This window comes from Odocoileus virginianus, chromosome 23 (assembly GCF_023699985.2).
Source record: "Odocoileus virginianus isolate 20LAN1187 ecotype Illinois chromosome 23, Ovbor_1.2, whole genome shotgun sequence".
Taxonomy (NCBI): Eukaryota; Metazoa; Chordata; class Mammalia; order Artiodactyla; family Cervidae; genus Odocoileus; species Odocoileus virginianus.
Window position 1 is genome coordinate 5,701,437 of NC_069696.1, and position 23,661 is coordinate 5,725,097.

General features: G+C 57.1%; 1 protein-coding gene and 1 pseudogene across 14 annotated transcripts in view; both read left to right on the top strand.

Moving 5' to 3' along the window:
• The window catches only part of CACNA1C (calcium voltage-gated channel subunit alpha1 C), a 388,445-nt gene extending 368,914 nt beyond the window's left edge, over positions 1-19,531 (top strand). For all 14 annotated transcript variants that reach the window (XM_070453275.1, XM_070453261.1, XM_070453272.1 and 11 more), the window contains 9 exons: positions 2,066-2,167; positions 3,371-3,498; positions 3,833-3,967; positions 5,939-6,291; positions 8,051-8,179; positions 10,187-10,293; positions 10,540-10,643; positions 11,936-12,265; positions 13,086-19,531. In XM_070453275.1, coding sequence (XP_070309376.1) covers positions 2,066-2,167; positions 3,371-3,498; positions 3,833-3,967; positions 5,939-6,291; positions 8,051-8,179; positions 10,187-10,293; positions 10,540-10,643; positions 11,936-12,265; positions 13,086-13,388 — 1,691 coding nt within the window. In that variant the 3' untranslated portion in view covers positions 13,389-19,531. The remainder of the gene's footprint in view (positions 1-2,065; positions 2,168-3,370; positions 3,499-3,832; positions 3,968-5,938; positions 6,292-8,050; positions 8,180-10,186; positions 10,294-10,539; positions 10,644-11,935; positions 12,266-13,085) is intronic.
• LOC139030725 (U2 spliceosomal RNA) lies at positions 3,220-3,425 on the top strand (annotated as a pseudogene).
• Positions 19,532-23,661: the final 4,130 nt, after the last annotated feature.

Sequence of the window (23,661 nt, forward strand, 5' to 3'; positions counted from 1 at the left end):
AGTTCAGTGGACAAGCCAAGAGGTTCCTTCCCTCAACTAAATCCCCCCACAAAATGACAGAAATATCCACGATGAAGAACAAGAATAGGGTCATCAAGACCCATGTCAAAATTAGGAGCTAATAATAAAAAAAAAGAAAAACTCTTAGTAGTTCAAGTATGGCTGCTCAATAAAAAGAAACTCAGGCTGAAGAGTGGCCAAGGCCACAGGTCAAGTTGGAATAAGCATGAACAGTCCTGTTTCTGCTGACAAAAGACTGGAACGGATACATGTTGGGTGTACATGCGTGTGTGACCAGAGGGGCTCAAAAGGAAGCTTGCTGACATGTTAGCTGTGGTTGCCACAAGTGTTGGACCCGGCCATGACTTCTGTTCACTTCTTTTACCTTCTTCCCTTTCCCAAACTTTCCACAATGACTGTGATTACAATTCTGTCCAAGAGGGAAGGTTTGTTTTTCCAAGGAGGGAAGAAATGAAGACTCTTGAAAGGAGCATGCTGTGGTCCTGAAGTCTTGATGTAAAGTGAGCACGTACATTTTCATCCTGTGGAAGAATGCGAAACACTGATGCCTGAAGCCCAGAATCAGTGTCGTCAAGATACTCGTCAGACCGAAGCAGGTCCCAGCTGAAGAGCCAGACACGCACAGCCCATCCCAAGGAATGCACTCCTGAGACCAAGAGAGAAGCTGGCCACGCGGGAGCTAGTCAAGCCAGGAATTAAACGAAATTCACCCACCAGCAAAGGGCTGGCGTCTCATCCCATCCTGCTCTCCCACTGCCGAGTCACGTGTCACCCCAGCCACTGTGGGCGCCCTCTCGGAAGGTCTGGAGTCCAGCCGCGAGGCAGCGACTTCTCTGCTCAGGGGCCTCCAGGCCAAAATCAACCTGTTGACCAGGACGGGTCCTCTTCCCGGGGGTCAGGGGAGATTCCCCATCCAGCCCACTCAGGCTGTCAGCAGACTCACTCCCCGCAGACTGAGACCAGCTCCGGCTGGGCCGCTGCAGCCCCAAGCTCCACGCAGTCAAGGAGGCCTCCCTTGTCTTTGGCCCACTTCACACATGATTTTTGTTTGTTTTTTGTTGTGTGCTGTTTTTTGCTGAGGCCTAAGTGACATATAACATTACATTAGTTTCAGGTGAACAAGATAACGATCCTGTTATTTGTTTATATTGCAAAACAACCACCACACATCTAGACCACACTCATCACCTCACAAGGTTACAATTTTTTTCTTGTGGTGAGGACTTTTAAGATCCTGTCTAAGCAACTTGCAGATACAGAACACAATATTGCTGCAGTTCCCATGCTGTGCTTGACATCCCCAGGACGTGTGTGTTTTATAGCTGGGAGTTTGCACCTGAGAGCACCCCCCCTTGTGAAGGGCTCCTGGAGTGAGCCCAGGCCCCCCGAACAACCTCCCTGCCCTCAGGGCCTGTGTATCGTATCACATCACCTGATCGCAGGGTGAGACCCCGTGTTCAGTCCTGGGGCCGTGCAGGGAACGTGCACTGGTGGTGATGGGCGGGAGCCAGGGGTGTGCTGGCCCCAGCCAGCCTCCCAGTACCCTCTGACAGCTGTGGGCCTCAGCTCTCTGAGAAAGTAGACCCCTAGGGGCCCCCGATCTCAGAACCCCGTCTTCTGGTTTCTGCTCCATACGAGGTTTGGCTGCCTCCCCAGGAGGAGACCCAACAGAGGCCTTCGACTCAGAGGCCCCCGGGTATGGACCCCCGCCTCCGCGGGTCTGCAGGGGGACCACTCTTCCTCCCAGTGGCCTTCCTGGCAGGTCGCCATTGGGCTCAGTCTGGCCCTGGCAGCCTCCACGAGAAGAAGCCGCAAGTGGGGTGCAGGGTCACCCCGGCTGCCAAGCAATAGGTGGGGGCAGGGGAGAGCTGGCCAAGAGGGCACGGAGGTGGGCCGCGGGAACCTGCAGAGGAAGAGACAGAACCCACGTTCAGGGCCGCTGGGCAGAGTCCTCGGGCAGCCACGTGGGCTCCCGCTCAGGGACCAGCCCAGCCCACCGGAGGCCCTGGGGACAGCTGCCAGTCAGCCTGTGTCCCCCCCACAGGGAACCTGGAACAGGCCAATGAGGAGCTGCGGGCCATCATCAAGAAGATCTGGAAACGGACCAGCATGAAGCTGCTGGACCAAGTGGTGCCCCCCGCAGGAGGTGAGTACCCCCCGCTGCCCTGGGCACGTGCAGGTCCCACATTCAGCCTGCAGGAGACCTGCCTGTTCCGACTGGAGCCTGGTCCTAGCCTGAGGTCACTGGGGAAGCCAGGCAGGCCCCTGGATCCCTGCAGGTTTGGGAGAACTTCAAGCAAACTGCAAGGTAGAGGCTTTCCTCTAACCCACCCGGCTGGGTGCTGTGGGAATGACAGGGCCCTGGAGGAAGAACCCCCGGGACCCCCTCTTTTATTCCTCCTGAGGCAGGTTATGAGCCCCCGGGACCCCTTTTTGTTCCTCCTTGACGACCCTGTCTAGCTGTCCTGCATATACAATTACTAAAATATAACACTTTAATACAAAATATATTGTTGGATTGGCCGAAAAGTTCATCCAGATTTTTCTGTAAGATGCTCCTTCAGAAAAGCCCAAGCAAACTTTCTGGCCGACTCAATATAATCAAAGTTTTTCAATGAATGCATGCTCAGGGGCAATTGTGCCCAAAGCTGTGGGCACCTGGAGCTTCGGGATCACAGAAGTCAGTTAGCAAGCTCAGTTAAGTTTTAAAAGCAAGGTGGGAAATCATTTTGATGATATGCTAATTTTTCTGTGAGAAAGGAGAGGATAATAATATATTTGGGGCTTCCCTGGTGGCTCAGCAGTAAAGACTCTCCTTCAATGTAGGAACTGCAGGAGACTCAGGTATGATCTCCGGGTTGGGAAGATCCCCTGGAGAAGGGAATGGTTATCCACTCCAGTATTCTTGCCTGGAGAGTCCCATGGACAGAGGAGGCTGGTGGGCTACAGTCCGTAGGACCGCAAAGAATTAGGCACGACTGAAGCAACTGAGCACGCGTGCAGGAATATATTTGCTTACTTGCAGAAAGTATTTGCATAAAGAATCTCTGGGAAAATACTCAGGAAATGAATGAGAAAGGTTATCTGAAAGGAAACGGGAGTGGAAGGGCTACCCTTCACTGTACACAGGTCTTTTTGTATATTTTTGTCTTTTTCAACCATGTGCGTGGAGAGTGTCTTCTCAAAAAAATTAAATTGATCGCTTCTCAACCTTTTGACTAAGATCAAGTGTTGTATCTGTTCTTATCAGTTTAAAAAAGTTAAACTGAGAAAACCTAAGAAGCTGAGGACACTCGGACAGGGTCCAAGCCCCCATTTACCTCCAACCCTGTCCTCCCTTGGCTCTCAGATGACGAGGTCACGGTGGGCAAGTTTTACGCTACTTTCCTGATCCAAGAGTATTTCCGGAAGTTCAAGAAGCGCAAAGAGCAAGGCCTGGTGGGCAAGCCCTCCCAGAGGAACGCCCTGTCCCTGCAGGTGAGGGGCCCTTGCCCCTGGAGGCCTGGCACCTCCTCCCAGCTCCACCAGGCCCCAAGCTCCCACGGGTCCCTTCCTGAAATTCCGAGCCCGCAGGGGGACCCTTCCCTCCCGCCCTGCCTGCTGCACCCGCTGCCCTGGACTCTCAGCCCCCCTGAGTTCAGGGAGTGGGGGGAAAGCCTGGGGGTCTGCTGATGTCTCTGAGACTGCCCCCCAACGTGCCTGCGCCCCCTGTGGACCCCCGGAGCTGGCCTCCTTGAGGAGAAGCAGAGGGGAAGGTGGGTGGCGGGTCGGGTGGGCGCCTGGGCCCTCACACCCTGTCCCCTTGGCCCAGGCTGGCCTGCGCACCCTGCACGACCTGGGGCCCGAGATCCGCCGGGCCATCTCTGGGGACCTGACCGCCGAGGAGGAGCTGGACAAGGCCATGAAGGAGGCGGTGTCTGCGGCCTCAGAAGATGACATCTTCAGGGTAGGTGGGCACTCTGGCCGCAGTCTACAGCCTCCATAAGCTGGGTTTGGGGCAGGAGGGTGAGTGTCCTGAACCCGAGGAAAAAGCCCTGGGTCTGTGGTAGAACCAGCCCTGTCCCCCGAGTTCTCCCATCCCTCTCCCTCCCCTCCCCTCACCTCTCCTCCCAGCTCTCCCCACCCCACCCCTGCCACTCCCCTCAGCTCTCCCCACCCCACCCCTGCCACTCCCCTCAGCTCTCCCCCCCCCACCCCTGCCTCTCCTCCCAGCTCTCCCCACCCCACCCCTGCCACTCCTCCCAGCTCTCCCCACCCCACCCCTGCCACTCCCCTCAGCTCTCCCCACCCCACCCCTGCCACTCCCCTCAGCTCTCCCCACCCCACCCCTGCCACTCCTCCCAGCTCTCCCCACCCCACCCCTGCCACTCCCCTCAGCTCTCCCCACCCCACCCCTGCCACTCCCCTCAGCTCTCCCCACCCCACCCCTGCCACTCCTCCCAGCTCTCCCCACCCCACCCCTGCCACTCCCCTCAGCTCTCCCCACCCCACCCCTGCCACTCCCCTCAGCTCTCCCCACCCCACCCCTGCCACTCCTCCCAGCTCTCCCCACCCCACCCCTGCCACTCCCCTCAGCTCTCCCCCCCCAACCCCTGCCTCTCCCCTCAGCTCTCCCCCCCCCACCCCTGCCTCTCCCCTCAGCTCTCCCCCCCCCACCCCTGCCACTCCTCCCAGCTCTCCCCACCCCACCCCTGCCACTCCCCTCAGCTCTCCCCACCCCACCCCTGCCACTCCCCTCAGCTCTCCCCACCCCCCTCCCTCAGCCTCCATCAAAGCCTAGTCCTTCTCAAGCTCACAGAGCATCCCCTGGAGGAGCAAGAAGCCATTTTCCTAAGGAAGGGCTTCTGAGGAGACGCTTCTTCGTTACACATTGCAAAGTGGTGGCCTTGGGGCCACGTTTAAGCCACAGGCCTATCTTGTCTGCCAACCTTTGAATGCATGGCTCATTCAAAAAATCTAGACTTCCAGCCTCTTGCAAAAATCAGAAGACGTGCAGTATCAGGCAGCAGGCACCTGGAAGCCAGTGGTGACCTGGACTTGGACCATGAGGTCTCCAGTCCCAAGCATCCCCTCCGGCCCCCCACCTTGCTGGGTACTGAGGCTGCCAGCAGTACTAACTGTGAAAACTAGAGCCCGCTGGGATTCTGAGGCCCTTGTACCCAGATCTCTTCACGAACCCCAAGGCACTCGGCTAAAAACCCCACAGCGAATGAGACACTGCCGCCCAGATCTAAGCCACAGGTGCTCACCCTGCCCTCCCAGCCCCGCCAGGCTCCCAGGCGGCAGGAACACGGGGTGAGAGGGGCCCGGACCCTGAGGCCGTCCTGTCCTTGCCATTCTCCTCCCCATGACTGTGAAACGTCCCTCACTGCATGGCTCAGGGACACGCTAGCGTGTCAGCGTGACCTGGGAGACCCCAGCCTGGCAGAGGCTCCTTGCCCAGGACAGGGAGGGAAGCTGGGAGAAACACGGACTCCAAATTTGAAATCGAAGACTCTCCAGGGAAGGAGGCCTTGGTTGCCGTACTTGCTGTGGTGATTCTCAGTACCGCTTGGCCAGCGCAGTTTCCAGCTCACTGAGCCAGCCGGGTCCTTGTCTGTCAATCCCCTTGACACCTCTGGCCCCTTTCTCCGCGTCTTGGCGCCCACGAGCCTGCCCGCCCCAAGGAATGGTCTCCATTCCAGACAGTCGCTGCGCCTGCCCCCCATCCCATTGGTCCTGGAACGAGGTCCTGTCACCCCTCCACCTGTGGTTCCCCCAGAGGTCTCAGGGGACTGCCTGGGCCCTTCCAAGCTGCCAGGCTCGTGGGTGAGAGGCCGGGTCGGCTGGGTGGTGCCCAGCGCGATTGAGCTCCCTCCCTCCCCTGGGGGCCAGGGCCTTCACCCAGCGCCCTCTCTCTGTCTCTCTTCCCCCGCAGAGGGCCGGCGGCCTGTTCGGCAACCACGTGGGCTACTACCCCAGCGATGGCCGGGGCGCCTTCCCCCAGACCTTCACCACCCAGCGGCCCCTGCACATCAGCAAGGCAGGCAACAGCCAGGGGGACACCGAGTCCCCCTCCCACGAGAAGCTGGTGGATTCCACCTTCACCCCCAGCAGCTACTCGTCCGCGGGCTCCAACGCCAACATCAACAACGCCAACAACACCGCCCTGGGCCGCCGCCCCCGCCCCGCTGTCCACTCCGGTGCTGTCGGCACCTTGGAGGCCCGCGGGCCCCCCTTGTCCCCTGCCATCCGGGTGCAGGAGGCCGCGTGGAGGCACAGCTCCCAGAGGTAAGCAGGGGGCACAGAGGGACTCGGGGAGCAGCGTTTGGCCGGAGACCCACCTCTCGGCCCTCAAGCTGGGGTGGACCACTGCTGCTGCCGGGACCCTGGCCAGGGGGCAGGTGGATGCTCAGGGAGGCACCGTGGCCCCACTGGCCAGCACATGTCATGAGGTGCCCACCTCTAGACGGGGCAGAGGAGCCCTGGCCCGACCCCTGAGATGTTCGCATCCTGGAGACACAGCAGTCTCCGGCCCCCGGGCCCTCCTCAAGTCTCTGCCCTAATCTGGCCTTGGGGCCAACCAGTCCGGGACGGGCCCCTCTTCTGGAGGCAGGAGGCCCTTTTCTGGAGTGCTCGCCGGCTCTGCTCCAGCCTGGGGTGATTCCTGGCCATCCTGCCAGCGTCTCCAGCCCCCGGCCTTTCTCTCCTTCCACTCTCTGCTCCCCGATGAGCCGGGACCCCCAGCTGGGATGTGCTGGGCTGGTGGTGCCCACCCCACGCTCTGGGCCTCGGGCAGCATTTACATTGGCAGCTCTGGGTTCCACGGCTGAGGGATCTGGTTGCTTCACCCGAGCAGGACAGCAGTGCCAGCAGGAGCTCGGGCCCAGAAGTGACCTCTAACCCCCAACCAGTGTCCTGAGCAGCCTTCGTCCCTTCCAGAAGCAGGCTCCCCTCCTTGGTGTCCGTGCCCCCTTCACCACCACGCCTGAGTTAACCAAGGCCCCAGCCCTGGGCCACATCCCTCCCCTTGCAGCTCAGCGCTGAGTGGGGGTCGGGCCAGCTCTGCCCCCAGGGTGTGCTGCCCGCCTGCTATGACTCTCCACCCCCAGCTCACCCCGTGTGCCCCACCATGCCCTCCCCCTACCCTCCATGCCAGCGAGAGCCTTCCCATCTCATGTGTCCTTCACCTGGGGGAGGGCACCCCCTCCAAGGGAGGTCAGGGCCTCCCCTGAGAACTGCCCGGACCCTCCCTGAGTGGCTGATGGGCCCCAGGTCAGAGCTGGACAGTGACCCGCACTCAATTCTGAGAAGATGAGCAGTGATGACTCCCAGATTCCCAGTGAGTCTGAGCATAAAGGGACCCTAACTCTCAGGTCCTGTAGGGAGAAAGATGGATACAACGGGAAAGGGGGGCCGGAGACCAGAGCTAAAGATGACATGACCAAATGAACAGAAGCCCAGGGCCCAGGGGAGAGCTCAGCCCAGGGCACATTCTGGTGTGAAGGGTCTCAGCTCAGGGAGGCTCCTGCTCAGGGTACTCAGGCTCACGCCCCTCTGCTCAGAGGAGCAAGCCCCTTTGTGAGGCCTCTTCTCCATGCTTGACTCTAAGAATCAACATCAAACTCAAGGCATGTCAGCTATGACCCCAGGAAGCTCCCAGCAAGTGCCCCCAGGCCCTACTGTCTACAGCAGCAGGAGGGACAGCCCCTTCCCTGCCCCCACCCCAGCCCTTGTGTAAGATCTGACCACCCCACCTTCCAAAGCACCATGTCATCAACTGCTTCATTTGTCACAACCAAAGCCACACAAACAGACAGTTGTGCTGGTGGGGACGCTGAGGCATGGGTGGGCAACGTGACTTGTGCTGGGAGAAACTAACCAGCTCAGAACTCAGATCTCCTTGGACCCTAATCCCGAGGCCCCTCCCCAACGTGGAACCCTAATGGGAACACTTCTGGGTCCGTCAGTGGTTGTGTGGACCCTTACCTGCTGGGGGAGGGGAGGGGCTGGCAGCTGCTGACCTTTGTCTCCACTCTGGACACTTTAGGTGCCCCTCCCGGGACAGCCCGATAGCCATGCTGTGTCAGGAAGAGGCCCCTGGAGACGAGACCTATGCCGTGCACCTGGATGAGGATGCAGAGCACAGCCGCGAGCCCAGCTTGGTCTCCACGGAGATGTAAGCTCATCCCTCCCTGGGGAGGGGCCCCCGACTCCTCCTCCGGCAGCTGCAAAGAGGAGGGAAGCCCCCCACTCTGGTTAGCCTGATGCTTGCTTGAGAAATGATGCTTCCAGGGAAACATCTAAATGTTGTTTCCCTAAGCTTTTTTCACTGTGACCAGACATCGTAAATATAGTTTACAGTGAAGCTCAATAGATACACACGTGCATACCTGGACTGACTCAGACGGTAAAGAATCTGCCTGCCATGCAGTAGACCCAGGTTTGATCTCTGGGTTGGGAAGATCCCCTGGAGAAGGGAATGGCAGCCCACTCTAATATTCTTGCCTGGAGAATCCCATGGACCGGGGAGCCTGGGGAACTATAGTCCATGGGGTTGCAGAGTCGGACACAACTGAGTGACTAACACTTCACTTCATACATTTAAGTGGTTTCCCTGGTGGCTCAGAGGGTAAAGCGTCTGCCTGCAATGCGGGAGACCCGGGTTTGATCCCTGGGTTGGGAAGATCCCCTGGAGAAGGAAATGGCAACCCACTCCGGTACGCTTGCCTGGAAAATCCTATGGACAGAGAAGCCTGTAAGCTACAGTCTATGGTAGGCTACAGTCTATGGGCTCTCAAAGAGTCCCAGGGTACTGAGCGACTTCACTTTCACTTTCACTTTCTCTTCCTGAAACTGCATATAAAAAAGCTGACAGCAGAGGGCGCCGTTGGCAGCCGTAACTGAGAACACCAGAGCCAGTTCAGGGGAAGGGTTTTTAAACTGCAGATCCGGACCTGTGAGGGGGCTGTGACATTTGCTTAGTCAGTTACAATCAGCACTCCTAAAAGAACGCACAGGAAAATGAAAATAAAAAAAGGAAGCACAGGACAGGACAGGACAGCAGGAAGTAGCGTGGCCAGCGTCACAAAGGGAGCACTGTTTTGTGAAGCTTTGTTGCCAAGTCTCATAACTCTATATATAACCTGTGACTGTTAAGTTGCGTTCACCAAGCTGAAGCTGTGTTAGATGCTTTCCTGAGAGACACGCTTCATCACGGGGAACTGCTCGCCCGTCTGGCTTCTGACATTCTGAGAAGGGATTACTACGCGGCCATTCACCATCACCTATGCCCTCCGTGCACGGTCGGTGCTCACAGGCCACTGCCAGGTGTGGGTGAGACATTCAGAGAGGCTCAGGGTCACCCAGAAGCTGGGTCTTCAAGAGTGGGGGCAACCTGAACAGTAAGACAGTGCAACAGGAGGGTGACCGTGCTGACGGTAAGGGGAACATCTGGCGGGTTTTATCCAGCACCTTCCTGGCTTGTGGTCAGCGCACCAGGAGGACAGCTGCTGCCCTGAGAGCACGGGTGGCGGCCTCGTTGGCGACAGGAAGGGCTGAGTGCCGAGGCAGCCCCACTGGGGCCTGTGCAGTCAGCCTCGGGCCCACAGCGGCTGTTTTCAGGGACATGGCCTGGGCCCAGGCAGAGCAGCATCTCGCGGGCGCAGTAGATGCAGGCACGGAGCCTGGGGGTCCGAGTCCAGCCTTCGCGTGTGGCCATCGTGAGCCCCAGGCCAGGAGGAGCCATTTCCCACTGAGTCCCTGTCAGAAAGTCCAGGAGCCATTGACTGACTAGACACCCCAAGGTCCCCCAGCCATCTGTCACCACTGACCACACGTTTGTGCTCCCGCTGACCAAGGGTGGGCAGGCCGGGACAGTGTGGGGAGGCACAAGCTTAGGCTCATCCTGGGAGGGGCTGCATAGACAGCATCCATCTGTGACCACGGAGGAGTCCAGGTCATTCCAGAGAGAAGCTGTGGGCCCACAACTGTGTTCCAGCTTTCTCAACAACGGTGACCAACTTGTCCACACCTACCAGCATCAGAGGCGTGGGGGCACATAGGGAACAGACGAGAGGAGCCGGGAGCTTCTGCTGCCCCGTAGCCTGTAGAAAGCAGCGTCGGGGGTCCCCTCACTGAGAGAAGCAGACGTCCTGGGGTGACTGTCTCAAGTGCTCTGTTCCAGGCTCTCCTACCAGGATGACGAGAATCGGCAGCTGACTCCCCCCGAAGAGGACAGGAGGGACGTCCGTCTGTCCCCAAAGAGGGGCTTCCTGCGCTCCGCCTCCCTAGGTAACCCCACCCCCTTCTCTAGAGGCGGTCACCCCCTCCCCGGTGATGACAAGGCACGCAGGAGTGACCAAGGAATGTCAAGGCCTGGCTGCAAAGGCCTCCCGCGTGGGCCCCAGGGTGGAGCTGGCCTGGGACTGGACGTGTGCTAACGCTACATTTCTGGCGGGGGCACATCCTCGCCCATCCCTGGGTGTGAGCTGTCGCAGCCACGTCCTCTTTCCTTGCTGAGTCATCACTCGTGTGCAGGTCGAAGGGCCTCCTTCCACCTTGAATGTCTGAAGCGACAGAAGAATCCCGGGGGAGACGTCTCTCAGAAGACAGTCCTGCCTTTGCACCTGGTTCACCATCAGGTAGCCCCACCTGGAGACAGGCTACCCCTCCCCCACGGGCTGGCTTCCCTGTGAAGAGGAGCAGACCTCCGGACCCCCAGTCACCCTTCCTGTCCCACACCGCTGCTGCGTCCCCTGCCCTGCCCGAATAGCCCCTGGGGAAGGGCTCTGCGCACCCGAGGACCGTGTACCCCCAGGCAGGACACCCAAGTGGTTCTGGAGAGCCCCTGGGAGGGTGGAAGGACCAGCAGCTCTCATCTCCCTCCAGTGGCCAGCTGTTCCCCTCCCAGAACTAACTGTTGCTCGTAGCTAGAGCCTGGACATTGAGCAGCACAAAATTCCATCTGTGAAATATGGAAATAACCAAAGGACCTTCCAGCAGCATGGTCAGGGCAAAGATATGTCAGGAGAGCAGGTCCAGGCAGATTCAGTAGTTGAAGTGGCTCTTGGCCTGAGTGACGCCAAATGAGGGGGTGAAACCCAAGACCCCAGCTTCAAGCTTCTCTTAGGACCTTAGGCCCGACAGAGGTTTCCAACAGCTGAACAATCCCCAAGGCCGGTCTCTCTCCTCCAGGCAAATCAGGGTCTAAACTGGACTCTCCCCCACCTTCTCATCTCCTTGATTACACTTCCTTATCACGGGCTCTTACTTCAAATGGCTTTTTTATCCCAAAGGTGTTCGGTGCCCATCACGGCTTATAGCCAGTACAAGACAGGCAGAGTGGTTCTGCCTGGGTGAGGGCACTTCTGCTCAGGTTTTGCTCAGCCTGAGTGCTGTCACCGGAGGACACATGGTCTCCGTGGGGCTTTCTGGAATGTCAGCAGCTCTCTGGAGGCCCCAGGAGGGGAGGCCGGCAGGCTGGGAGACACCACGTGCACTGCTGAGGGATTCCTAGGAGCTGGTCTCTCCATCTCTGCTGATGGTGCCCGAAGGAAGATCCTCCCTCTCTTTGCATCCTCCCGTTCTGCTTTCGTGCTCCCCTCTGACCCGTGGGCCACGCTCCCCTCTCTGGCCCTCGGGCTGGGCCTCCCCTCCAGGCAGTGTCGCTCCCCATGGCCCATCACGTCAGAGCTGGTGGAGAGAATACACAGCTAACAGGGGCAGGGCTGGGACTATAGGGAAGATGACCGTTAGCCCACCAGGCCTTGGCCTTCTGAGCTCAGGGGAGAAGGATCCCGGCTGACTGATAGTCACAAGGTCTGTTAGGGCAGTTGAGACGAGCTCTGGGTCTGGGTGCGTGACCTCGAGGGTGCAAGTGCCGGGAAGGGTCAGAGACAGGGACAGGGCTCACACTCTCCCATCCTGTCCACAGGCGCTGGCAGTGGCGGGCCTGAGCCCCCTCCTGCAGAGAAGCCATCCCCCCGGGACCCTCCCCCCACCACGCCTCACGCCCCCTGCCACACCTGGCCCGGCCTGGCCTCCACGGCCCGTGCCTACCCTGCGGCTGGAGGGGGCCGAGTCCAGCGACAAGCTCACCAGCAGCTTCCCATCCATCCACTGCGACCCCCACGTCGGGGAGCCCACATCCTGCGGGGTCAGCGGCACCCCCCGGAGGGCCCGGCCCGTGTCACTCACTGTGCCCAGCCCGGCAGGGCCCCAGGGCCGGCCGTTCCACGGCAGTGCCAGCAGCCTGGTGGAGGCGGTGAGTGCTTGGGTACTGCCCGAGTGCTGGGCGGTGGGGGGTTCAGGCAGAACAGAGGGGACTCTGGTTCTCCCAAGCACATGGAACATCAAGTCTCTTGGCCAGAAAGACACTCACTCAGGTCTCCAGTCCACATGCGTGCCCAGCCGGCTGAGGAAGAGCAGTCACACCAGCCAGGAGACCAGGGGAGCCCTGCAGGGAGAGGGCCGTGAGGGAACTCGGAGCGGGAGGAGGGGACCAGGCAGGTGGGGAGCAGACTGGACAGGAGGGGGACTCCTAGGCTCACCTGCTGCGTCCCCGAGGCCACCAGGAAGGGGGCAGGTGCTTCAGGACAAACAGGCTGGTGCCAGGTGTGTTCTGCACACGCACACACACCACACACACCCACACACACACACCACACACCACATTGTCCCAGGATCGTCAGCCCCAAAATGCATCCAGGGGCACTGGGCCAGGTGTCACCAGAGGAGCCTGAAGGTTTCCTGGAAAGAGTCACGTGGGGGCTCAGGGCACCTCCAGGGGAGGATACTGGGGGAGGACAAGGGCCCCCGCTTCCTCCACGCATGCAGCCTGCCTGCACTTGACAATGGTGCCCCCCGCCAGAGGTCTCTCCTCAGGCCTGCACACCCGAGTGTCCTGGGGGCACTCTGTCACACTCCTTCCTGGCATGCAGGCACATGCATACATGTACACCCATGTGCACACACATATACGCATACACACACTCTCTTCCCCACGTGACCCCTCAGAAGCCCCTGCGCCAGCCCCATGGGGAAGAACTGGACTCAGAGTAACGTCGCCGGTCTCTGTTCCCCAGGTCTTGATCTCGGAAGGATTGGGGCAGTTTGCTCAGGACCCCAGGTTCCTCGAGGCCACCACGCAGGAGCTGGCCGACGCCTGCGACATGACCATCGAGGAGATGGAGAGCGCGGCCGACGACATCCTCAGCGGGGGTGCCGGGCAGAGCCCCAACGGCACACTGCTCCCTTGTGCAAACTGCAGGGACCCGGGGCCGGACCGAGCGGGGGGCGTGGAGGACGCAGCCTGGGCGCCCAGCACCGAGCCCCGCCAGGGCACAGAGGAGCCCCGGGACAGCAGGGCCTTCGCCAGCGGCCTGTAGCAGCCGGGCCGGAGACGCCGGCTTTTTATTTGTCTCAATGTTCCTAATGGGTTCGTTTCAGAAGTGCCTCACTGTTCTCGCGGCCTGGAGTTAACCGGAACAGCGTCTTCATTCATTTCGTGGGGACAAGACCAAGTCGGTGGCCAGGAGAGAAGCAGCCGCAGTCCGTGTCCGGCGGGGGGCGGTGGGGGCGGGGGCGCGGGCACCAGGGAGGGGTCCGCCTTGGCTCCCCAGCCCTCACCCAAAGGACCCTATGCTAAACGGGTGTCTTTCAACTTTGCTTGTAAAAAACTCATTTTGCACATATTCTGTATGAGCCTCACTGTCCCCATAGAGCCAGGGCCCTGTGCGTCCACAGAAGGAAAGAGGACCCGGCCCGCCCCTGGGGAGGAGGAGGCCGGCCATGGCCACCCACACCACCTGTGTCTGGACCCTTCCTGCCAGGCCACAGTCATGGGGCCAGGGGAGCGGGCGTGCCGCCGGGACAAGACCGGTGGTGACTGTCCAGCGCGCTTTTGTTTTGGGATTTGACATTTTTCTTGACAGCATGTTGCAGTTTTCATTTGGGTTTTTTTTTTTTTTTTAGTATATAATTTTGTTTTCCCAGGGGGAGGGGAGAAAGATGAGTGTTTACAAAGTTTTGCAGCCACGCACCTTACTGTCTTCACTTTTGCAAATGTAGATTGGATTTGGTTTTGTTTGTGTTATTTAGTGGTCGGTTTCTTTTTCTGCAGAGGATTCAGCTGAGCCGCCGTAGGAGGGTTTTGTCAGCCATCATGTACACCCAATAATTTGTTATAATTTCCGCAGGTAGTGACAAGATTTTTTTGGTTTGGTTTCCTAATTTAAAGGTGTAGGGTCTTGCACAAGTGTGTATAGTAGTGGGTGCCCGGGGCCTCTGCGAGTGTGTGTGCCGTGTGTGCGGCGGGTGGTGTGTGTGTGGTGGGGGCCCGTCTGCAGCCACCAGGCCTCCTGCAGGTCCCCTTCAGGCTCAGCTGTGGGGAGGCCTGAATCTGGGGCCGTTCGAAAGCAAAAACAAACCACTGTCTCCGCTTCTGAAACGGGAATCAGTAACTGCATTTTCTGTCCCACAAGATATGCAAAAACAATGCAATAATATTCATTTTAAAAATACAATTGTGAGTTGTGTTGGCATTAAAACTGTATTTAAAAAAACCACACAGAAATTTAAGGGAGAAACTCAGAAGGCTTTTCGCTTCGATTTGTTCTATGTGACGTTTCACTGCGTTGATGGTGTTTCTGCTGAAGAGACCGTTATACTTGAATTCAGGTCAGTCTCAGTATTTTACAAATATTTTTTTAAAACTGAATTGCAATTGTGCCAAGCGAATATAATGAATTAAGTTTGTTTTTGAATTCACTTCTTGTATATTTGCTGCATGTAAGTAAATCATTTTGTATTTGGAGTGTGACAAGCCTTACCTTTGAGCTCTTAAGTGCTTTTCTACGTGTAGCTGGGAAATGGGACAGTTCTTCCTCTCGGTTGCGTGACGAGTGCCGGCACCACCCGTGGGGGTCCCACGCAGGCTTGGGCATCGCTGTTTTGCATATCTTGTGTTCGCTTCCGTTTGCCTCCATTTTCCCCAGCCTGGGTGTAGGTGTATCCGTATCTTGCTTTGAGAGACCAGGACTCATCTATTCCACCCTCACTCTGTCCCTCTGCCCCGGTTCTTGGATTTGGGATTTCTCCAGGGACAGCCCCGCACCGTGAGGGGTCGTGGGGTGCCCTGACCAGCCTCTTCCATCACAGGCAGGCATAGGGGCCCCTCCCCCAGGAGAGGTGGCTCACCTCACTGTTAGGCATGCCCCAGCACAAGCGTTCCTTAGGAATGTGTCCACTGACCAGGAGGGTGGAAGAGAGGGCGTCCTCAGCTAGACAGCAGGGGCTGGAGCCAGGCAGCAGGTTGACATCTCGTCTGTCCAAAGCCAAGTGCATCCGGCTCACTTCTCCACCTTCAGGGTCTCCTCCAGGGTCCGCCGTCATGGACCGTGGAGGGACCAGGATCGAGGGTAGTGCATGGGAAGCTGGTGGTGAGGGTGGGACCAGAGGCCCTGGAGGGGCATCTCTGTTGGGTGCTGAATCCTCAAGCAGATTCCAGCAGTGATCGTTGAAACGTGCCCAGTTTGGGGAAACAGGATCCAAGCATTCATCTAGACCCTCCCCGTCGAGTCACCTCCGATCCCGGGCTCGCCCAGCCCCTCTCAGCACTGACTCGGGTGAGCAGCCCATTCCTCCATAAAGATGTGCTTTGCTGTGATGGACTGATTTTCCTGTGATGGACTGATGCTCAGCCCCCAGTGAACAGTCTGGGGACAGCAGGCTGCGCCCTGTTGCTCCAGGCCCAGCCCTTCCCATCTCGGGCTTCTTCTCGGTGCCACCGTGGTCTTCTAGACATTTCGTTCGAGTCCCTTGTCCACTTTCCCTGTGTCTGCCTCGGCCACTAAGATGTTAGCTCCAGTGGAGAACAGAGCCTTTCGGCCGTGGTGCCTGGTTCCCGCTGTACGTTTGGCCCCCGGTTAGAAATATGGGCTCTCAGCGGACCTCCCCCGCACACCCGCACACACATGGCCTCCTCGTATTGCCTTTCGTTTTTGTTTTGCACTTGCCATCTGTGTCACCAAGTCTCACTGGCCAGCTCGTGCTGGGCTCTGCCAAGGGCACCCTCACCCCATCTCGCAGCACAGGCCTTCTCACTGCCTGCTCGTCTGTTGGGAAGACCTGTCCAGGGAAGGGTCTCCCTGGGCCTGCGTGCAGGCCCGGCTAGCGAGGGACGGACAAGTGACACCTGTCCTCCTGAGCCTCGTCCACAGCGTGGTCTTCATCTCTACACCTGACTTAGAGCCGTCTCAAAAGCAGAGCCGTCGGGTCTTCTGAAACCCCTGGGTGGCCGGAGAAAAGCCACAGTGGCCGAGGACCCTACACGCCTGAAGAGTTTGGGTCCAGGGTTCGTGAACCTGGCTTGTGTTTGTCCCCCGACAGGCAACCTCTTGTTTCCACCTTGATCTTACAGTTACTCAGGAGCTTGTCTCCTTCCCACCCCCTCCTAGAAAGTTCTTTTTGGTCTTGGGCAAGAAAGGGTGATTTTATCCCCCCAGATTTCAGCTCAATTCATGCATTTTTTTCTGCTTTGGTTCAGAGGCTCTTTGTTCAAGTCGCTTCCCTCATCTTCTCAGTCTGGCTGGACCCCAGAGTCTTGTGCACCCCGTCTTTATCTTCCTCTGTGCTCCGGCTTCCGAGCTCTGGGGGTCACCAGGAGCTGCCCATCGCGTCCTCCCCACCGTCCTCCCCTCAGACCATCTCCCCAGCGGTCAGCTAAGAGCACCTCGCCCTCCAAGGCCGACGAAGTGTCTTTCTGAGGAAAATGAGCCCCTGGAAGGGAAAGCTTGGAGGTCATGGGGTGAGGCTTTTCCAGGGGGCGGATGATAGCACGTGCCCCCACCCCAAAGGCCAGGAAACAGAAGGGACTTAGAGCAGCATAGGGAGGAGGCGGAGGAGGAGGGGAGGGTCAGTGCTGGCAGCCTCGGCACACCTCATCACAGATGTGGCTAAGGACAGGGGTGGCCTCTCCCCGACTCCCCGAGGAGCCTGCAGGGACAGGCACGTTATGTCTGAGAGGCAGAAACAGCCAGGGAAGGGAGACCTGGCGTCCACCCTCCAGGCCCCCCCGTCACTCCGACCAGAGCGCTGGTCTGCGGCGAGCACCAGCACAGATCCGAAGGGAAATGGGGACCCAGGGCCTGTTTGACCCCCGTGTCTGCGGCTTCTTTTCATGGAAACATCTGTGGTGACCTCCTGCCTTGGCAGGGACAGTAGAGGGGCCGAGCCCCCAAGATCTGCTTCAGAAGAAGAAAAAATAAAATTCTGCTCCAGCTTATTTCCCAGCTGAACCACCCTCCAGACATGTGTGGTGTCTGCCCCCACCCCGGCCCCCTTCTCTGCAGAACCCCCTCCCACACGTGGGCCGTGGGCCCTGAAGGTGGGGGGGTGGGGGCACGGGGAGAGGCGACCTGAGGTCACCCCGGGAAGCCAGTGTCCAGCTTTCCCAGCAGCTGTACCGTCAGGGGGACCTCCCTCCCTCTCCCGGTGCTCCCCCCACCCCCACCCCCGTTTTCCCTCCCCCGGTTGGGTGAGAGGGGGGCCCCCCCACGAGCCGACTCTGACGTAGTTTCTTTGTGTCTTTATTTATTTATTTATTTTTATGTCAAAGCAACAAAGCGCTGCCTTTTGGGGCCAGAGAGCAAACTATCAGTTAAATGGGTTTCTGCCTGGTTTCCTGTTGTCAGGGAGATACTTGAGGCGTGCCCATGCACACATCTACACATGCTCATGTACACACGCACTCACCTGCACGTGCACGCATGGGCACGCACACTCACGTGCACACACACCTGACGGGCAGCGCTGGCCCTCCCAGGCTGATCCTCCTCTCACAAGGCTGAGCACTGGCCACGGAGAGAAGCAGAAGTGCCCCCCACCCCAGGGAAAAGGTGCCCGTTGGAGTGACTATAAACTAAATGTCGTTGCCTTTCATCAAGAACATTCCACCACCCCTAAAATCAAAGTTTTCCTGCCGTGAACTCAGGAGACTTGGTCCACAGTAGGCCACGGGGTGGGTGGAAGGTGCCCGGGGGCTGCCTGGAGTGTCAGCAGAGACCCCTCCTGGGCGGTTGCCCCGGGACATGCGGGATGTGCTGTGAGGCTGAGGTGGGCCAATGGCTGGAGCCTCAGGGCAGAGCCCAAGGCAGGATTGTCCCCGGAGTCTCCCTTTCTGCAGGGAATCAGGGACACCCAGGCCCTGGCTTGGTTCACCAGGTGACAGGAGAGATCAGTCGAGCCCGCAGCCTCCTGCAGCGCAGGGGCAGCCCTTTGTGGGGCGTTCAGGTCCCCAGTTTTCAGAACAAGTGGTCTAACTCGGATTCAGCTCTCGGAAAGAGAGCAGGACACTGAGTCCGCGTGAATTAACAACAGTGCGCCACCTGGGATCGCTTGTGCGTGAGAAACAGTTTTCTCTGAGGTCACATCAGAGCAGCTGTGGGGTAGACACTGTCGTGTTGGGGGGTCGTGTCTGCAGATCATGTCTGGGCGCAGTGGTGCCTGTTCACCACGCGACCCCGAGGCTCCCATGCCACCGTCCTCGGTGCCCTTGGGTCTGTGGGCCGGGATGAGGAAGACGGGGTCTGGCCTCTGTCACCCACTCCCAGCTCCTGCGGGTCCCGATTCCAGGAGCAGGGCCGGGCGGGGGAGGCTCCTGTCCGTAGATGGGTCCCAGCGTGCAAGCTCCCCACCCAACACCTCCACCATGGAGAAGCCACGCCAAGACTTGAAAGGGAAACAGAACCAGGGACAAGGGAGATGGCTTGTAAGCGAACAGCCCAGTGCCATGATCTCCCTCACGAGGCGGCCCTGAGCCCCAGACATGAGGCCCTGGGGGCCCTGCCTGTATTAAGTGCGTCCCCCCACCCTCAGAATCCGGCCTTGACCTCCCACCTGATGACCTGCTTCCTGCTTTTCCCCCTCCGCATCCCCGTTATTCCGGAGTCCTGTACAAGGAAGCTCTGCTCCGAGGCTGAGATGTCCCAGGTGAGCAGGTCTGGACCAGTCTGTGATGTGGCGGTGAGAACCACCCGTGGAAAACATATCCACTGAGAGTGAGGGTGGCAGGCTCCCGCTGGTGAAGCACCAGACGTTACTTTCCTGTTTTATTTGGATGCCCCTCAAGCCTCCCAGCCAAGGTCCTCCATCCGGGAGGGTCCAGACACAGCCCCTCTTCTCCTCTCGTCCCGGCTTGGAGGCCGCCCCAGCCCCCCACCCTCGGAATCACGCTGGCTCTCAGACAGGCGGCGTCCCCCCACGTCCCCCACACCTCCTTGCGGGCCCTCTCGTGCTGTAAATACTGATGTACAGTTTGCAACCGTCATCACCCGAGTCGGCGGCCTCGCCCGTGCCCCTTCTCTCCTCGAGAAAGGCCAGGGCGTCGAGAAGAGCTTCAGGGCCATCTCTGTGAGACGCTCTGTATATTCCTGTAAGATTGCATTTTTATCTAAGGAATGATGTTATTTAAAAAACAAAACCAAAAAAAACACAAAAAACAAGAATTGCAAATAAATTTCTTAACAATGTCCTCGTTGGCTTGGTCATCTTGCCCTTCTCGCCTCCTCCACCGTTTCCTGGACTTGCAGAACCGTACTTAACCCTCCACTGACGTCTAATCCCCAAAGGGGAAACTCAGGGACTCTGACCCTGGGCATGGTCTCCAACCTCATTGCAGTAACTCATTGCATCCCCCATATCTTTCCTTCGGTTAATGGTCAAAGGTTGAAAAGGGACAGAAGAGGAGAAATTAAATGGATGACCCAAAAAACCCAGATGCTTCTCCTCTACCCACCATCATATAGAGAAAGGCACAGAATTGGTTTTGAATGAAGAAATGACAGGGAGAGGGGAGGGAAGGGGACAGGGATGGTGGGGGGAGGAGGTCAAGTATATCAAGTCCTCTGGGTCCCCAGCAGTCCAGTGGTTAGGACTCTGCGCTCTCATTACAGACAGTGCAGGTTCACTTCCTATCAGGAAACTAAGGCCCCACAAGCTGCAAGGCCGGCCCAAAAAACCTTTATTTTAAATTACTTTGAAGGCTATAAACATGCAAAGTGAAAGTGAAAACCGCATAGTTGTGTCCGACTCTTTTCGACTCCATGGACTATATAGTCCATGGAATTCTCCAGGCCAAAATACTGAAGTGGGTAGCCTTTCCCTACTCCAGGGGATCTTCCCAACCCAGGGATCGAACCCAGGTCTCTCACATTGCAGGTGGATTCTATACTAGCAAGGCCACAAGGGAAGCCCAAGAATACTGGAGTGGGTAGCCCATCCCTTCTCCAGTGGTTCTTCCTGACCCAGACCCAGGAATCATGCCAGGATCTCCTACACTGCAGGCAGATTCTTTACCAACTGAGCTATGAGGGAAGCCCTATAAACATGCAAGCTTCTTTTTTATTATTAAACTGATTCAGACCAACCCTCATAATTCCCTGTGTAAAACTAATCAGTCCCAGAAACAACGTCTTAGTTGGAAAAAGTTACAGATCATCCTCATGGACAATTGAGTCCATTCCAAGAATTACAGTCATCACTGCTCTCCCCACTCCTCTGCTGGAGCCCCACCCCCGAAGCCCCCCACCCACCCCCGACCCCGTAACCCGAGCTCTGGAGTCCAGGCTCAAGAAAGGAGAAGGACTGGAATAGACACTGCTTGTCCAGCTCCTGGAGAAGGAGCTGGGCGGGCACCCCCCCAGGAGCTGCCCCTCTGGTCGTGGTCAGCAACAAGGTGTTACCAGCAATGACAAAGTGCGTGCCAAAGCTTGTAAATGATACTTCCAATCAGCTGAGAAAGCTGGAGACTTGCCTTGTGATGAATCTGTTCTGCTTGGGTTACGAATGCCTCCTTGAGTGGAGTGAGGGCACCAGGCCCCACCCTGGGAGTAGTCAGCCTGTGAGCGGCCCTCATGGGTGGATGGCCTCCCCGCTGCTCTGCTTTCCAGGGTCAGTGTGCAGGTCTGACTGGACTCCGGCCTCTCCCCCTCATCAGGCCTGCTTCTGCCCACTTCTTCCTTCCTTCCCACAAGGCAGATGTGGTTATTGATCGGGTTGCCCAAAAAACTAGGTATGAGTTGGGCCTTGTTCATCAGAAGGACTGATGTTGAAGCTGTAACTCCAATACTTTGACCACCTGATGCGAAGAGCCGACTCATTTGAAAAGACCCTGATGCTGGGAAAAATTGAAGGCAGGAGGAGAAGGGGACGACAGAGGGTGAGATAGTTGGATGACATCACCGGCTCAATGGACATGAGTTTGGGTAAACTCCAGGAGTTGGTGATGGACAGGGAGGCCTGTCATGCTGTGGTCCATGGGATCGCAAAGAGTCGGACACGACTAAGTGACTAAACTGAATTGGGCCTGTGAGGGGACAGGGACACCTGACACTCCCCTGCACTTGCTGCTTCCTGCTTCCACGTCGTGAACAGAACTAAGCCCCCATTCCATGTACCTCCATCTCTCTCCCCATCTCCACGCAGCTTGCCAGGTAGATGGGCTGCACAGACTCTCAGGCCTCTGCAACCCTCTCCTCTAATGTTGCCTTTTTAAAGCCCTTCCCTGGAAGCAAAGGGGAGGCCAAGTCTTCTGAGCCCTGAGCGGCCCGTTCTCCCCACCTGTCCCCACATTGCATACCTTGCATTAAACACTGTTCTTTTACCACGACCCACGAGGGCCTGGAAGACTGGCTTTACTGCGCCCGGGCAGGTAGACCCAAGTCTGGTTCAGGAACAAACAAACACAGATCCACAGATACAGAGAACACATCAGTGGTTACCAGGGAAAAGGAAAGAGGAGACGGGCAAGGTAGGTGTTGGGGAGGAAGAGGAACAAACTACTATGTATAAAGTAGATAAGCTACAAGGATATTTTACACACAAGGAATTAGTCATTTTAAGTTAAAGTTATTACAATAACTTTAAACTGAGTGTAATCTATTAATGTATTGAATCACTATGTTGTACACCTGCAACTGATAGAATATTGTAAATCAACTACATCTCAGTTTGAAAAAAAAAAAAAAAACCACCTGATTATTTATACGTAATCCTTGTGCACACAGAACTGTGGCCTGGGGTAAATCACATCATCTCTGCAGGCTTGTTTGCAGGTCTATAAACCCACATCACCACCCCACATGTGGTGGTGGCAGTGGAACCTGGCCAGGCTGGGCCTTGTGTCTGCACTGAGCAAGCAGGGCTTCCCCCTCCCCTCTCACCTAGGTCTCAGACTCCCCAGGCTCGTCCGTCAACCTGCTCTGTGCAAACCCAGAAATGGGCTCCAAGGAACTGAATGAGCACCTGGGTCTAAGAGTACAGAACACAGGTTGCCAGGGCGGTGCTGAGCTCCACTCGGCCTTGCCCTGAGGGTCACTCTGCCCCCTCCAGCCAGCACCCCAGGACTTGCCTTCCGAGGAACACCAACTCCCCAACGACCATGTCCCCTTTGGGGTCTGACTTCTGTCCCTCAACCCCACTGGGGCTGCACCTTCACAGCTCAGCAGAAGCCTCTCAAGTCCTCCACCCTGGGTCTTTCTGAGTCTAGAGCCTTGGGCAGGGGTGGGCCTGGGGACCTGACGAGGGTTGATTAAATTAAAAGTCTTGCTTCTCTGCTGGTCACCAGGTGACTGGACTCCACAGGGACAGTAGGGAGACAAACCGCAGTGATGGTTTCATAGCCTGGGCCCTTTAAACAAGTACATCATACACAGGATGTCAGTAGATCTCTACAGAGTTATCCAAAGGAAATCAAGTAATAGGGCAGCTGAACTCGTAACCTCCTGGTGTGATAACTTCTGAAATACACAGCATTACCTGGAAGGTGCTCTTGCAGAAACGTTTCACCTAAATCAAACTGAGCCTTCAGACCTCACTCCCTGTGCAGGGAATAAAAAAAGTCATGCGGAGACACCACCAAGAAACTGCCAGACAAATAGAAAGTGTGGAATATTCAATATCATTTTAAAACAAAACCAGCTAGGGAAATGTTCTCAATTGAAAGAGGTGACATCACCTCATGCGTTGTGAAACTTCAGTGAGCCCTGGTTTGAGAAAAGCAACTGTGAAAACACTTGGGGCACGATTTGGGGAATTTGAACAGGAACTGAACGTTAGGGGGTTCTTGTTCCATTTCTTCTGTGTAATAAAGGCATTATGAAAAAATAAACTAACAAAAGCATAATGTTTAGGTAAGCCGCCCTTCTTCTTAGGAGATGCTTATTGAAATATCTGGGGGCAAACATCATATCTACAATTTTTCATTGTTTCCAAGACACACAGCCACGTGCACTGACACCAGAAATGCAAACATGATAAGGGGTTTGCAAAGACTGCGCTTTATTCTTTTCCAAAATGGTTTTGGAGAGTCTCGGTCCTTTGAGTTTCACCCAAAGTTTAGAATCGGCTTGTCAATTTCCATGAAAAAGCTGGTAGGATTTTTTTTAAGGTTATTATTTATTTATTTACACGCTAGATGCAGGGTGTTAGTTCCAGGGATCGAACCCACTCTCTCTGCAGGGGAAGCACAGGGTCTTAACCACTGGACCACCAGGGAAGTCCTCAACGCAGTAAGATTTTGATTCAGAAGTACTCTGCAAATGAATTTACACTCTACTTCCCTCTCGTTGAGCACACTGCTGCTCATTGCTGACAATCACTTCT